The 14,773-nt window shown below is 40.7% G+C and overlaps 1 protein-coding gene across 5 annotated transcripts in view; it reads right to left on the bottom strand.

Annotated features, from left to right (window-relative positions):
* LOC115207902 (disco-interacting protein 2 homolog B-A) overlaps positions 1-14,773 on the bottom strand; it is a 64,729-nt gene that overhangs the window by 40,566 nt on the left and 9,390 nt on the right. The window contains exon 1 of one of the 5 annotated variants that reach the window (XM_029775449.1): positions 7,664-7,919. The exons of the other annotated variants lie outside the window; for them this stretch is intronic. Coding sequence (XP_029631309.1) covers positions 7,664-7,739 — 76 coding nt within the window. The 5' untranslated portion in view covers positions 7,740-7,919. Of the gene's footprint in view, positions 1-7,663; positions 7,920-14,773 lie in introns of those variants that run through there. 5 annotated transcript variants of the gene reach the window in all.

Genomic DNA, 14,773 nt, shown 5'->3' with positions numbered 1-14,773 from the left:
CCCTCTGAATGGCACACATACACAATCCATGTCAAGGCTTAAAAATCCTTCTTTAACTTGTCTCCTCCCCTTCATCTACACTAATTGAAGTGTATTTAACAGCTGACATCAATAAGGGATCATACAGTAGCTTTCACCTGGATTCAACTGGTCAGTCTATGTAATGAAAGAGCAGGTGTTCCTACTGTTTTGTACACTCAGTGTAGTGATTAGTTGGGTTTCCACAAGTTACCACAGCCACAAAGTCAAAATGGGCTATATTGTCAAAATTCATGAAAACAAAAATGTGCTTTTTGGTCTTTATTTAAGGTTAGGCTTAGGCATAAGGTTAGCAGTGTGGTTCAGGTTAGGATTGAGGTTAGTGTTAAGTTTAAAACAACATTTTAAGAAAATAAATTGTAGAAATAGGCGGGGTTTATGACTTTGTGGGTGTGGTAACTAGTGATGACCGATTAGCAGGCTAGCACGTGGGCTTGTGCTTGAGAGATTGTTTTTGTTAATTTTATTTAATGCCTGCTTCAAGAAGTTAGTCATTATTAGTGGATGTGCATTATGGATGGCTCTGATAAAATTTGTAACAAAAATATAATTTTCATAGACAGACTTGAAAGCCAGATCAGTGATTATAGAAAAAAGCAGGTTCAACTACTTTGATAAAATAACTTAATTATTAGTGACTGTTTGAAATCCAGTGTATTCGACCTTTAATGGTATATCAAAGCTTATTTAGAACATTTGTAAAAAACAATATTTTTGATATATATCGTGAATTGCCAAAAAAATGAGATATGATTTTAAGACCACATCGCGCAGCCCTATGCAATGATTAACCATCTGAAAGGGACGCACCGTGAAACCCAAACCGTTCCATGCAGCAGCACAGCTGCATTGTGAATTCAAGTGGAATTGTATTAATTGCTCTTATCGTTTTAACGGAAAACCAATTTTTAAAAAATGGTAGTTTAAACATTAAGAAAAACATTTTGCATTTGTCACATCCCTAGTTTGGACAGTACAGCACAGTACAGTAAAGAAAAGTATAGTATCGGTCCGTACAATACAGTACAGTATTGTACAGTAGAGTTTACTACAGTACATTACAGTAGGGCACACTAGAGTAGAGTACAGTATAATTTACTGTACTGAACTCTACATGACTGAACTCTACTGTACTCTACTGTGCTGTGATCTCCAAACTTGTGAAACGTCTAGACGTCAATCAGCACGGTTACATGCTTTGCAAGAAGAACGATTTCCCTAATAAGCCTGTATACACGGACACATATGAAATCAAGTTACTGATGTGTCTATTGATAAATGCAGAAAACCAGCAATCAAAATAAACACTCTACCACAGTGACCATGTTATTTTTGCGAAGACTATTTGATTCGGAGTTCGGACATATAAAGTTTGTATGTGAGAACTATTTCTAAGATAGCTTCAGTTTTCCCAAACTCACTTCACTAGCGCATAAGAGGGAGGCTTGCGCTACCAGTGCTAGCACATGCGCAGATCAAACACGCACTTGGAACACCAATTAAGCTGTTTACATGTCCTAATAATTCGATAGATTGCTCAGAAAACCAGGTGTTTTAATCGCCGTATGCTAACTCCGATTATGATCGTATGCCGATTACAATAAGCAGAGTAAGGTGTTTACGTGACTAATGCCAAACTCGGCCTTATGCCATAATCAGTTTAATATTGAATTACTTGTGTGCATGTAGACATACTCTATGATTGGACCTGCACAGATTTTGAATAATAGCCAGTGTGTAGAATAATACCCAAACATGCAAAGTAGGAGATTACATTTTGCTACCTTTGTGTACCTATTCAGGATACATCACCATGAAGAGAATGACATTCATAATTATGCATTTCTGTATAGTAAAGAACAGTGACCCATGATTTCATTCTGCTACCATCATTCTGTTACCGGGTGTTAATCCACTTCTCTTACTGTAGTTCAATAACCAAAAGAGATTTTTTCAAACTCAAGGTGCCATATCACAGCTGACAGCCCATTCCTCTGCAGACATCTTTGAACCTTAATTCAGAGTAGATATAATTTTTTTTAAGTCACATAAAATAAGAGAGATTTTACCGTCAGTTACCAAACTTTACATCTGCACTGTTCTTCAAGTAAAAGTGTTTTTGTAAAATTTTCTCTGGAAATTGTTAAAAGTAGTCCATGTGCGTAACGTTTTATGTTTTTTTTATGCTGTAATTAAAGGTTTTTGTTTGCCAATCTTTTAAAGTGAAACATGTGAGTCTCAGTGTCATTGTCAATTGCCCCCCACACAAAAAACATATGATATCATCTACGGCTTCAATAAAAATTACAACGTAACTAAATCTAATAGCATCAACTGAGTTATAAACATAGAGGGAGAATGTGTGACATAAAAGCAAGTCTACCTGAAATCATGTCACAGTAGGCAGAGGCTTAACCTCACTGATATGTGTGACGACCCTCCCACTCTGTCTGCCGAATTCTCTCTCTTTGCTCTTGTTTTCCTTAATAGGATGTCGGTGAGCGGAGCCGGGAGGGTCGTCAGCGAAATGGGGCACACCTGGGCTCGGGTGTGTCCCGGGATAAATACACCTCTTCCCCATTTATTGAGGAGACTCTCTCCATGCAAACACACTGATAGAGTTTGGTTGTGACATTTTTTGTGGCCGTTTTGTTTGTTTGGGCACCTTTCAACACCCCTCGCTGTCACATTTATACACACAAATACTCACTTACACTACTGATTACTGACTACACACACCATTGTTAATTCTATTTAGTTTACTTCAGTTAAGAAATATATTTTGTTATTCTTTATCTCCACTTTGTCTCCCTTTTTGTTACGAACTTCGAGCCGGTTCGTGACATATGATAGAGGTGATGAGTTGGAACCAGGAAACAGGATGACATATGGTCCTCCCACTCTTCCTCTGCAGCACCCTACATGCACTGATGTGTATTCGGTCTGTGCGTGTGTGTGCTCAGCCATGCTATTTAAAGCTGATGGAAACACTCCATAAGGCGATCAGAGGGAGCATGTTCAAGATTACAATGTTTCATATCGTTCTAAGACCTAATGACTTTTACGGGATTTTCTTTACCTGAAATTTGGCTATGGTTGCTGGGCTAACTGTTTGGTATTTTGTGCAACATCTGAGCGATGATGGTTTGCGTGTAGCGCATGTGTGTTAGGGCTGGGCGATACGGCCAAAAAATCATATCACAGTATTCTTCCATTTTTTTGACGGTTTGACAGTATTTATATTTTTGAATAAAAGTTCTAAATTTGCTTTCTGAGTAGCGCGTGGCCCTCCGGTGGCAACACATACATTCAAAGTGATTTCAAATGGGTATTTCTCCATTCTGATTGTTTTAAACTGTTCAATTCAACTTTTTTTAAATACTGCATTTCCTTCAATTTATGCATTTCTTACAGTCATTTCAGATCATTTTCACACTGCCACGTACTGTAGGGCTGCATGATATGGGCAAAATAACTAGGCCTTATTTTTTACCAAATGTTGCATTGCGATTTGACTTGCAATTTTGATAAACACTTGGGTGAACTGTTGGAATCATGGAAATAGAATGTTTATTCTAATTCTATAGTTAGAATATACAGTACCAGTCAAAAGTTGACACCTACTCATTCAAGGTGTTTTCTTCATTTTTACAATTTTCTACATTGTAGAATAATAGTGAAGACAAACTATGAAATAACACATATGGAATCATGTAGTAACCTAAAAAGTGTTAAACAAATCAAAATATATTTTATATTCTTCAAAGTAGCCACCCGTTGCCTTGATGACAGCTTTACACACTTCACCTGGAATGCTTCTCAAACAGTTCCCACATATGCTAAGCATTTGTTGGCTGCTTTTCCTTCACTCTGCGGTCCAACTCATCCCAAATCATCTCAATAGGATTGAGGTCGGGTGATTGTGGAGGCCAGGTCATCTGATGCAGCACTCCATCACTCTCCTTCTTGGTCAAATAGCCCTTACACAGCCTGGAGGTGTGTTGGGTCATTGTCTTGTTGAAAAACAAATGATAGTCCCACTAAGTGAAAACCAGATGGGATGGCGTATCGCTGCAGAATGCTGTGGTAGCCATGCTGGTTAAGTGTGCCTTGAATTCTAAATAAATCACTGACAATGTCACCAGCAAAGCACCCCCACACTATCACACTTCCTCCTCCATGCTTTGCGGTGGGAACCACACATGCGGAGATCATCCGTTGACCTACTCTGCGTCTCACAAAGACACAGCGGTTGGAACCAAAAATCTAAAATCTGGACTCATCAGACCAAAGGACAGATTTCCATCGGTCTAATGTCCATTGCTCGTGTTTCTTGGCCCAAGTAAGTCTCTTCTTCTTATTGGTGTCCTTTAGTAGTGGTTTCTTTGCAGCAATCGACCATGAAGACCTGATTCACGCAGTATCCTCTGAACAGTTGATGTTGAGATGCGTCTGTTACTTGAACTCTGTGAAAAATGTATTTGGGCTGCGATTTCTGAGGCTGGTAACTCTAATGAACTTATCCTCTGCAGCAGAGGTAACTCTGGGTCTTCCTTTCCTGTGGCGGTTACTCATGAGAGCCAGTTTCATCATAGCGCTTGATGGTTTTTGCGACTGCACAATTTTCCACATTGACTGACCTTCATGACTTAAAGTAATGATGGACTGTCATTTTTCTTTGCTTATTTGAGCTGTTCTTGCAATAATATGGACTTGGTCTTTTGCCAAATAGGGCTATTTTCTGTATACCACCCCTACCTTGTCAAAACACAACTGATTAGCTCAAACGCATTAACCTGTTGTGGTATAGGGGGCAGTATTTTCACGGCTGGATAAAAAAACGTACCCGATTTAATCTGGTTACTACTACTGCCCAGAAACTAGAATATGCATATAATTAGTAGATTTGGATAGAAAACACTCTAAAGTTTCTAAAACTGTTTGAATGGTGTCTGTGAGTATAACAGAACTCATATGGCAGGCCAAAACCTGAGAAGATTCCATACAGGAAGTGTCCTGTCTGACAATTTGTTGTCCTTCTGTTGCATCTCTATCAAAAATACAGCATCTGTGCTGTAACGTGACATTTTCTAAGGCTTCCATTGGCTCTCATTGGCTCTCTAGCAAAAATAACATGCTGATTTAGGCCTACACCAGCACTGGTATCAGGCTGTATTTGCCAGCTATGTTTGCCCTGACTTAGTACATATATCAGCTAGCTAGCCTGCTAACTAGCAATTAGCATTAACACGATTTAGCTAAAACTTGCTAGGAAAATACAAACTAGCTGTTTGCAGATACAAGAAACTAAGTGTAGTAATAGAACACTTGTGGATTTATATTAAGAAGCAAAGTGGAAACAATATCGTTGTCATCAACATTGTGCATGTGCTGCATTGACCATACAGACTGAATGCAAGTGTCTTGTGGTCAAGCAACAACAAATGCGCTCCTTGTGTGACAGGGCCGGGGCTAGGTCTGTGTGGAAAGCAGTATGGAGAGAGAGAGCGGAGACGGATGACTCAAGTCGAGTTGTGAACTAGAAAACTGGACATTACACATGGCATATCACTTTTAACAAACCAATCATTCAACTACCGTTATAGAAGGTCAACTAAAAACGGTCCGTGCATCAACACCAGTATGAAGTAAAATACAGGATACTGCCCAGCCCTGTGTTGAGTCTGGGAGAGCTAAGGAGGGAACTAGGGAAGCACAGATATTACATTTTTGGCCGATACAGATATCCAATATTTTCCTTGCCAAAAAAAAAAACGATACAGATAAACTATATTTAAAGTTTTAGCGGCCATTTAAGCATTGTAGTACAGTTAAATAGCTAAAACACACACACACACACACACACACGGACACAGCGGTCTAAGGTACTGCATCTCAGTGCAAGAGGCATCACTACAGTCCCTAGTTCGAAATCAGGCTGTATCAGCTGTGCTGTTTCATTGTTCACTTGTTCAGTTGTTTCATTCTCAACCAGGATTTCAACATGCATGTCAAGCAGTGAAGTTTCAGCTCCATCTGTCCGTGGCCTCTCTTCCTCTGTGCGCACTCTCACTGTGTCCGTTCCACCTTGTCCAAGCTGTGTATGTAACATTTCACGTAAACCATTTCTTGTCTGCGTCGAAGTAGCGGTCCTTGTACCTAGCATCGAGCATGGTGGCGACACAATAAAGAGGCTCAGAGAGAATGTCACCGAATCGCTTGTTCACAGCCTCGAGTACTTTAGTAAGTTTTAACCCCATGGTCTGTCGGCAGTTTCGTTGAGCAGGCTTTTCAATGCCATGACAGAGGGTATCACGTCTGCTGCAGACGCAGTTTAGCTTATTTCTCAAGTCAGTTGTTCTAGGAGTATTCATGTTTCCAAGTTTCAAACATGTTCTCAAATGCCATTGAAATGGCAGCAGCGGTATGAGAACCAGCACATTCTTGAGCATGCAATATGGCTTTCCTCAGTAGGAAATCCTTGTTGACCCACTGTGCTGTCAGACTCATAATGCTCATGGGGCTGATATTGCTGGTCCAAATGTCAACTCCGGTAGGGCAACATCTGAAAAACATCTGGGAAAATTGTGTGTACCGGGGCTTGACCAGTCGGTGAAAGCCAACATCATCCACGACAGAGCACGGTTGATTATCAAAGGCAATGAATTCCGTTATCTTGGCGTTAATGGATTTCGCCTTTCAGTTGTCTTGCTGAAATGTTCTTACTCTTTCAAATGACTGCTCAACTTGAACTTGTTTAGTTGTTGGAATTGTGCGCTTATCATTTTTCTGCTTTTGTTCTGTGTAGTGCTGTATTTTTCGTGGCGTCATTACGTCATCTACTTATTATATAGATATGCACATCAGCTTTGACATCGGTTTTGCACATCGCCGTTAAACTAGACATCGGGCCAATACCGATGTTGGCATTTTTAGCTATTACCGGCCGATTCCGATATGCTCACCGATATATCGTGCCTCCCTAGAGGGAACATGTGTGAAACAGCCAAACAGCCTTTCCCAAGGAACCAGCATGTTTCTATATGTGTAACAAACATCGTATTAAACCCTCCCCCAGGGTTTCCTCTACCAGCAGCCAACCAGCCCACTCCTGCCAAAAGATAACCCCGTTACAACACATGCACACAAGTACGTGGACCCACACAGTATCGCCACCCATCTGTCCCACTAACTTACAGCTTCCCATTGATACCCTGTAGTTAGGCTAACCAACACACAGTCATATAGCTTGTTTAGCAAGCATTTACTCCACTTTTCTAACGAAAATAAAACCCTGTTTTCAAGGAGCCAACCAACCACATCCCCACTGTTCCTTCTTACCCTATTCTAAATCTAACTGCCTCTACTCTGCCAAAAGATTTCCCACACACACCACCCCCCTGCTTCTCAACCCTCTCTCCCAACAGGCCTCTGTCTGTCTGTTCTGAAGCCCTAGCCTGCTATGACTCACTCTCAACTGTTCTTTTGAAGATATTACATTTTTTAGGAATTGTTTTCCTTTTTTCTGTAAGTCCCTCTGTCACACACACGTGACAACAATATTTTTTTCATTGAAAGGCCTTTAATGTTGGAAAAAAGAGCACAATAATTCTCTCTCACTCACATTCTCTCCACACTGGTTTCCTGTCTCTGAGGGTGATGTCATGTTCTCCAGTGCTAAATCTTCTGTCCTTTGACATCGTTTTCTTGCAGCACTGTGAGTACAGCCCTAACCCAAGCAAGCAAGCACGCACGCACACACCTGGGCAGGAGCTCACCGGAGTTTGAATTCACCCCTCCTTTTTCCATTGAGGTTTCTCTCTCTAGAGGAACTGCTTCCCTCTCAGTAACTTCAACAGCAGGGTGTGTCCACACACAGGTAAAGACAGGTGACTCATGTTACACACTACGCACTAATGACACTCTACTCCTGGGTGGGGAAAAGCTGTTCACACACTCATTCTTTCTGTTGGGGAGATCAAGAACAAAGAAACCCCTTCATGCTGTCATTGGCCTAACAGCAAGACAGTGTGGACAAGGAAGTTAGTACCTGCTGTGTATGTGTGCGTGGTGAGGGGGACACCGAAGGGGAGTGGGAGTAGAGTGATACTGCACTGAGAAAGGTGAAACTTTGACTCAGCCAGTCACCCTCCCTCTCTCTCCTCCCCCTCTCCTCTCAGGGCAAGACAACAGTGTTAGGCAAGGCCCAACTGAATCATACCACACCTGTCTTACAACAGAAGCTCCTGTCCTGCTCCTCCTACTCAAATACCTTATCACAATGACAGGCTGACACATTACACACTACACCCACCCCTGTGCTCTGCTCTGTTAGCACAAACACACTCACAGCCCAACAACCACCTCCTCCACAGAGGATGTCTGTGGAGCATGCACACACTGCACACACACAATAACACACTTTTAAAACACAATCCACTAATGACTGGTTTTGGACAGGATAATGTCAGTGCCAAAATAACTACCCTGTTATGGTGCAGACACACCAAGAAATCTGACTGCCTATAGGTACTTAACACAGTAGAAGGCCGTTCCTTCTCATGCAAGAACAAAAAATGTCCCATATACCGACCAGGTACCGAGGAACCTGACGTTTCTACATGTAGAATTGCGATGCTCGTCAGTGGCCAAGAACTTGACTTTGAGCCAATCAGAGAGCACGGACCTCCACATATTTTGTATTTGTATTTATTATGGATCCCTATTAGCACTATTCCTGGGGTCCAGCTAAATTAAGGCAGTTATATACAATTAAAAATGTTACATTACATTTCACAGGGCCTCCCGAGTAGCGCAGTGGTCTAAGGCGCAGTGGTCTAAGGGTTCGAGTCCAGGCTCTGTTGCAGCCGGCCGCAACCGGGAGATCCACGCAGCGGCGCACATTTGACCCAGCGTCGTCCGGGTTAGGGGAGGGTTTGACCAGCAGGGATGTCCTTGTCCCATCGCCCTCTAGCGACTCCTATGGTGGGTCGGGCACATGCACGCTGACATGGTTGCCAGGTGTAGGGTGTTGCCTCTGACACATTGGTGTGGCTGGCTTCCGTACAGATTTTGCGTACCGCGGCATTAGGCTGCGGTACGCTAGGCTGCGATGAAAACTAATGGGACTGTTGCAACTGTGTTGGCATCAAATCCGGGGTGTAAATTACGTTTCTATTCAAGCGTTGATTGACATGGTAATAGACCAATAGTATTCGAGAAAAGTTGAAAAACCTGACCCCTCTAACGCTGTACAATACATTGTGACGTATCACAACATATCGTAGAGCATTATGCAACACATTGTGCCGTACAGCGTCCTTCCACCAGAGGTGGCACTTCTCTCGCAGATTAAAATCAAGAAAGTGAAAGGGACAGGGAAAGGGGGGATACCTAGTCAATTGTACTGCAAGCCGTCATGACTCTCAAAAGCCGCGACAGCTGCAATTTACTTGTGAAGATAAGGTTTTTAGGGCAGTGCTAAAGTTATTGAAATTCGACACAAACCGTAAAATAGGTATATAATGACACATTACATAAACTCTTTATAGTGTTTTATTACAATTTTAGAGGTGATAATTTGGACAAATCGGGTGAAAAAAGCAGTTCCCCCACGCGAAATATCTTTCACTATTACTCAGTAGCCTCCGCTTCCCCCTCCGCAAAAAGACCAGGCGGAGCTTAGTTACCTTCTTTAATCATGCAGAGACGGGCAGCATGAAGATCACGTCATTGATTTGGCTGGAGAGCTGAGAAATTGTGCTTTACAATGGTATTGATATTACAGTTGACCTGGAAGTATGAATTTTTTTGGCTGCTAAAAGACGGTCATGTCTACGGAACACTGTCAAGTATGGAAGTTTGTTAGTTATCGTTACTCTACAAAACAAAATCCATGTGTACGTGTGTCTATAGTGTGTATGTTATCATGTGCGTATGTATGTGTGTCTGTGTCTACTCATGTGTCTCTTCACAGTCCCCGCTATTCCAGGTGCATTTTTATATATTTTTATTATCGGATTTTACTGCTGGCATGAGTTACTTGATGTGGACTAGAGTTCCATGTAGTCATGGCTCTGTGAAGTACTGTGCGCCTCCCATAGTCTGTTCTGGATTTGGGGACTATGAAGAGACCTCTGGTGGCATGTCTTGTGGGGTATGCATAGGTGTCTGAGTTGTGTGCTAGTTTAAACAGACAGCTCAGTGCATTAAACATGTCAATACTTGTCACAAATACAAGTAGTGATGAAGTCAATCTCTCCTCCACTTTGAGCCAGGAGCGATTGACATGCATATTATTAATGTTAGCTCTCCATGTACATTTAAGGGCCAGCCGTGCTGTCCTATTCTGTCCATCTTTGTGGCACCTGACCACATGACTGGACAGTAATGCAGGTGCAACAAAACTAGGGCCTGAGGAACTGCCTTGTTGGTTGATAGCGATGTTAAGAAAGCAGAGCAGTGCTTTATTATGGACAAACTTCTCTCCATTTTAGCTACTGTTGCATCAATATGTTTTGACCATGACAGTTTACAATCAAGGGTTGCTCCAAGCAGTTTAGTTTCCTCAACGTGTTCAATTTCCACATTATTCATTACAATATTTAGCTGAGGTTTAGGGTTTAGTGAATGATTGGATCCAAATACAATGCTTTTAATTTTTTAAATATTTAGAACTAACTTATTTCTTGCCTGTAAGGAGTGCGTACTGGCGGCAGAGAAGTCAGATGCAGGAGAACAAAAACTGTGTTTCCAAATGGCGCAGTTTAATAACAAAAAAAACACCGGAAAACAGAACAATCAAATAATGGGTACATAACCCGACGCACACCAGGACAGACGTGCACAAGCACTTACAATAAACAATAACCGACAAGGACATGAGGGGGAACAGAGGGTTAAATACACAACATGTAATTGATGGGATTGGAACCAGGTGTGATGGAAGACAAGACAAAACCAAAGGAAAATGAAAAGAGGATCAGCGATGGCTAGAAGGTCGGTGACTTCGAACCGCTGAACGCCGCCGTAACAAGGAAAGGGACCAACTTCGGCGGTAGTCGTGACATTGCCACCCATTCTGAAACAGACTGTAGCTCTTTGTTAAGTGTTGCAGTGATTTCACTTGCTGTGGTAGCTGATGTGCAAAGTGTTGAGTCATCTGCATACATAGACACACAGGCTTTACTCAGGAGCCAGAAGCAGGTCATTAGTAAAAATTGAAAAAAGTATGAGGCCTAGACAGCTGCCCTGGGGAATGCCTGATTCTACATGGATTATGTTGGAAGAGCTTCCATTAAAGAACACCCTCTGTGTTATATTAGACAGGTTACTCTCAATCCACAATATAGCAGGGGATGTAAAGCCATAACACATACTTTTTTCCAGCAGCAGATTATGATCAATAATGTCAAAAGCTGCACTGAAGTCTAACAAAACAGCTCCCACAATATTTTTATTATAAATTTCTCTCAGCCAATAATCAGTCATTTGTATAAGTGCCATATATGTTGAATGTCCTTCCCTATAAACGTGCTGAAAATCTGTTGTTAATTTGTTTACTTTGAAATAGCATTGTATCTGGTCAAACACAATTGTTTCCCAAAGTTTATTGTCTTTCCTAATTTGGTGAGATATACATGGATGTGTAGGTACAGAATTTTTTGGTCACTGGAAATACAGAAATATTACATTTACATAAGTATTCACAACCCTGATGGAATACTTTGTAGAAGCACTTTTGGCAGCGAGTAAAGCTGTGAGTCTTTCTGGATAAGTCTAAGAGCTTTCCACACCTGGATTGTGCAACATTTGCCCATTATTATTTTCTAAATTCTTCTAGCTCTGTCAAATTGGCTGTTGATCATTGCTAGACAACCATGTTCAGGTCTTGACATAGATTTTCAAGTAGATTTAAGTCAAAACTGTAACTCAGCCACTCTACAACATTCAATGTGTTCTTGGTAAGCAACTCCAGTGTAGATTTGGCATTGTGTTTTAGGTTATTGTCCTGCTGAAAGATTAATTAATCCCCAAGTGTCTGGTGGAAATCAGACTGAACCAGGTTTTCCTCTACGATTTTGCCTGTGCTTAGCTCCATTCAGTTTATTTTTTATCCTGAAAAACTCCCTCGTCCTTAACATTTACAAGCACACCCATAACATGATGCAGCTACCTCTATGCTTGAAAATATGGATTTTGCCCCAAACATAACACTTTGTACTCAGGACAAAAAGTTAATTGCTTTGACACATTTTTTGCAGTATTACTTTAGTCTCTTGTTGTAGACAGGATGCATTTTTAGGAATAGTTTTTATTCTGTAAAGGCTTCCTTCTTTTCACTCTGTCAATAGCTTAGTATTGTGGAGTAACTACAATGTTGTTGATGCATGCTCAGTTTTCTTCTATCATAGCCATTAATCTCTATACTTGTTTTAAAGTCACCATTGGCCTCAAGGTGAAATCCCTGAGCAGTTTCCTTCCTATCCAGCAACTGAGTTAGGAAGGACACGTGTATATTTGTAGTGACTGGTTGTATTGATACACCATCCAAAGTGTAACTTCATTTTGCTCAATGTCTGCTTTTTTAATTTTTAACCCATCTACCAATACGTCCCCTTCTTTGCGAGGCATTGGAAAACCTCCCTGGTCTTTGTTGTTGGATCTCGGTTTGAAATTCACTGCTCAACTGAGGGACCTTACAGATAATTGCAAACACAATCATGTTAAACACTATTACTGTACACAGAGTGAGTCCATACAATGTTTTATGTGACTTGTTAAGCACAGTTTTACTCCTGAACTCATTTAGACTTGCCATAACAAAGGGTTGAATATTTATTAACTCAAAGAAATTTCAGCTTTCATTAATTAATTTGTAAAAGTTTAGAAAAACATAATTCCACTTTGACATTATGGGTTATTGTGTGTATGCCAGTGACAAAAAAATCTAAATGTAATCCATTTTAAATTCAAACTTTAATACATCAAAATGTGGAAAAAGTCAAGGGGTGTGAATAGGGCTGTGGCGGTCATGAAATATCGTCAGCCGGTGATTGTCAAGCAAATAACTGTCGGTCTCATGGTAATTGACTGTTTATTAACATAAACACATTTAGCATTTCCTGGCTTCTACAAGCCATTGATGCAGACCATTTTAAATACATGTAATATAGACTACACCATCACAATAAATCCATAATTTATTTTAGACAGGTCTAAAGAAACATGATATGGAAAAAATTTAGTCTGTTTCAGAAGAACAGCATACTCTGAGTTGTCCTTATGTCAGGTCATAATCTGGCTATGCCATACGTCTGTGGGCTACACTCATTTACGATTTGTTTAGAATTCCATGGCATTATTTTATAGTGTGAAGAATATAATTGAACAAAGCTGAACAAAATAGAAAGGATATTTTCTCCAGACGATTTGAGGGAGTGCGCACATGCGGCTATCCTTTGTTAACTTGTTATGGATAGGGGGCAGTATTTTCACGGCCGGATAAAAAACGTACCCGATTTAATCTGGTTATTACTCCTGCCCAGAAACTAGAATATGCATATAATTATTATCTTTGGATAGAAAACACCCCAAAGTTTCTAAAACTGTTTGAATGGTGTCTGTGAGTATAACAGAACTCAAATGGCAGGCCAAAACCTGAGAAGATTCTGTACAGGAAGTACCCTGTCTGACCAGTTCTTGGCCTTCTTTGTCATCTCTATCTAAAACAAAGGATCTCTGCTGTAACGTGACATTTTCTAAGGCTCCCATAGGCTCTCAGAAGGCGCCAGAAAGTTGAATGATGACTTTGCAGTCTCTGGCTGAAAAACAGTAGCGCATTTGGTAAGTGGTCGATCTGAGATCAATGAGACGGGCGTGCGCGTGCACAAGACGACTCCATTTTCAACTTTGAGTCTTTGAACGAAAACAGGGTTTCCCGGTCGGAATATTATCGTTTTTTTACGAGAAAAATCGCATAAAAAATGATTTTAAACAGCGTTTGACATGCTTCGAAGTACAGTAATGGAATATTTTGAATTTTTTTGTCACGATACGCGTCTGCGCGTCACCCTTCGGATAGTGTCTTGAACGCACGAACAAAACGCCGCTATTTGGATATAACTATGGATTATTTGGAACCAAACCAACATTAGTTATTGAAGTAGAAGTCCTGGGAGTTCATTCTGACGAAGAACAGCAAAGGTAATCCAATTTTTCTTATAGTAAATCTGAGTTTGGTGAGTACCAAACTTGGTGGGTGTCAAATTAGCTAGCCCGTGATGGCGAGCTATCTACTCAGAATATTGCAAAATGTGCTTTCACCAAAAAGCTATTTTAAAATCGGACACCGCGATTGCAAACGAGTTCTGTATCTATAACTCTTAAAATAATTGTTATGTATTTTGTCAACGTTTATCGTGAGTAATTTAGTAAATTCACCGGAAGTGTTCGGTGGGTATGCTAGTTCTGAACGTCACATGCTAATGTAAAAAGCTGGTTTTTGATATAAATATGTACTTGATTGAACAAAACATGCATGTATTGTATAACATAATGTCCTAGGAGTGTCATCTGATGAAGATCATCAAAGGTTAGTGCTGCATTTAGCTGTGGTTTTGGTTTATGTGACATTATATGCTAGCTTGAAAAATGGGTGTCTGATTATTTCTGGCTGGGTACTCTGCTGACATAATCTAATGTTTTGCTTTCGTTGTAAAGCCCTTTTTGAAAT

Source organism: Salmo trutta, chromosome 14 (assembly GCF_901001165.1).
Source record: "Salmo trutta chromosome 14, fSalTru1.1, whole genome shotgun sequence".
Taxonomy (NCBI): domain Eukaryota; kingdom Metazoa; phylum Chordata; class Actinopteri; order Salmoniformes; family Salmonidae; genus Salmo; species Salmo trutta.
Note: the sequence above shows the minus strand (reverse complement) of the source record. Positions and strands in the feature narration are given on the sequence as shown.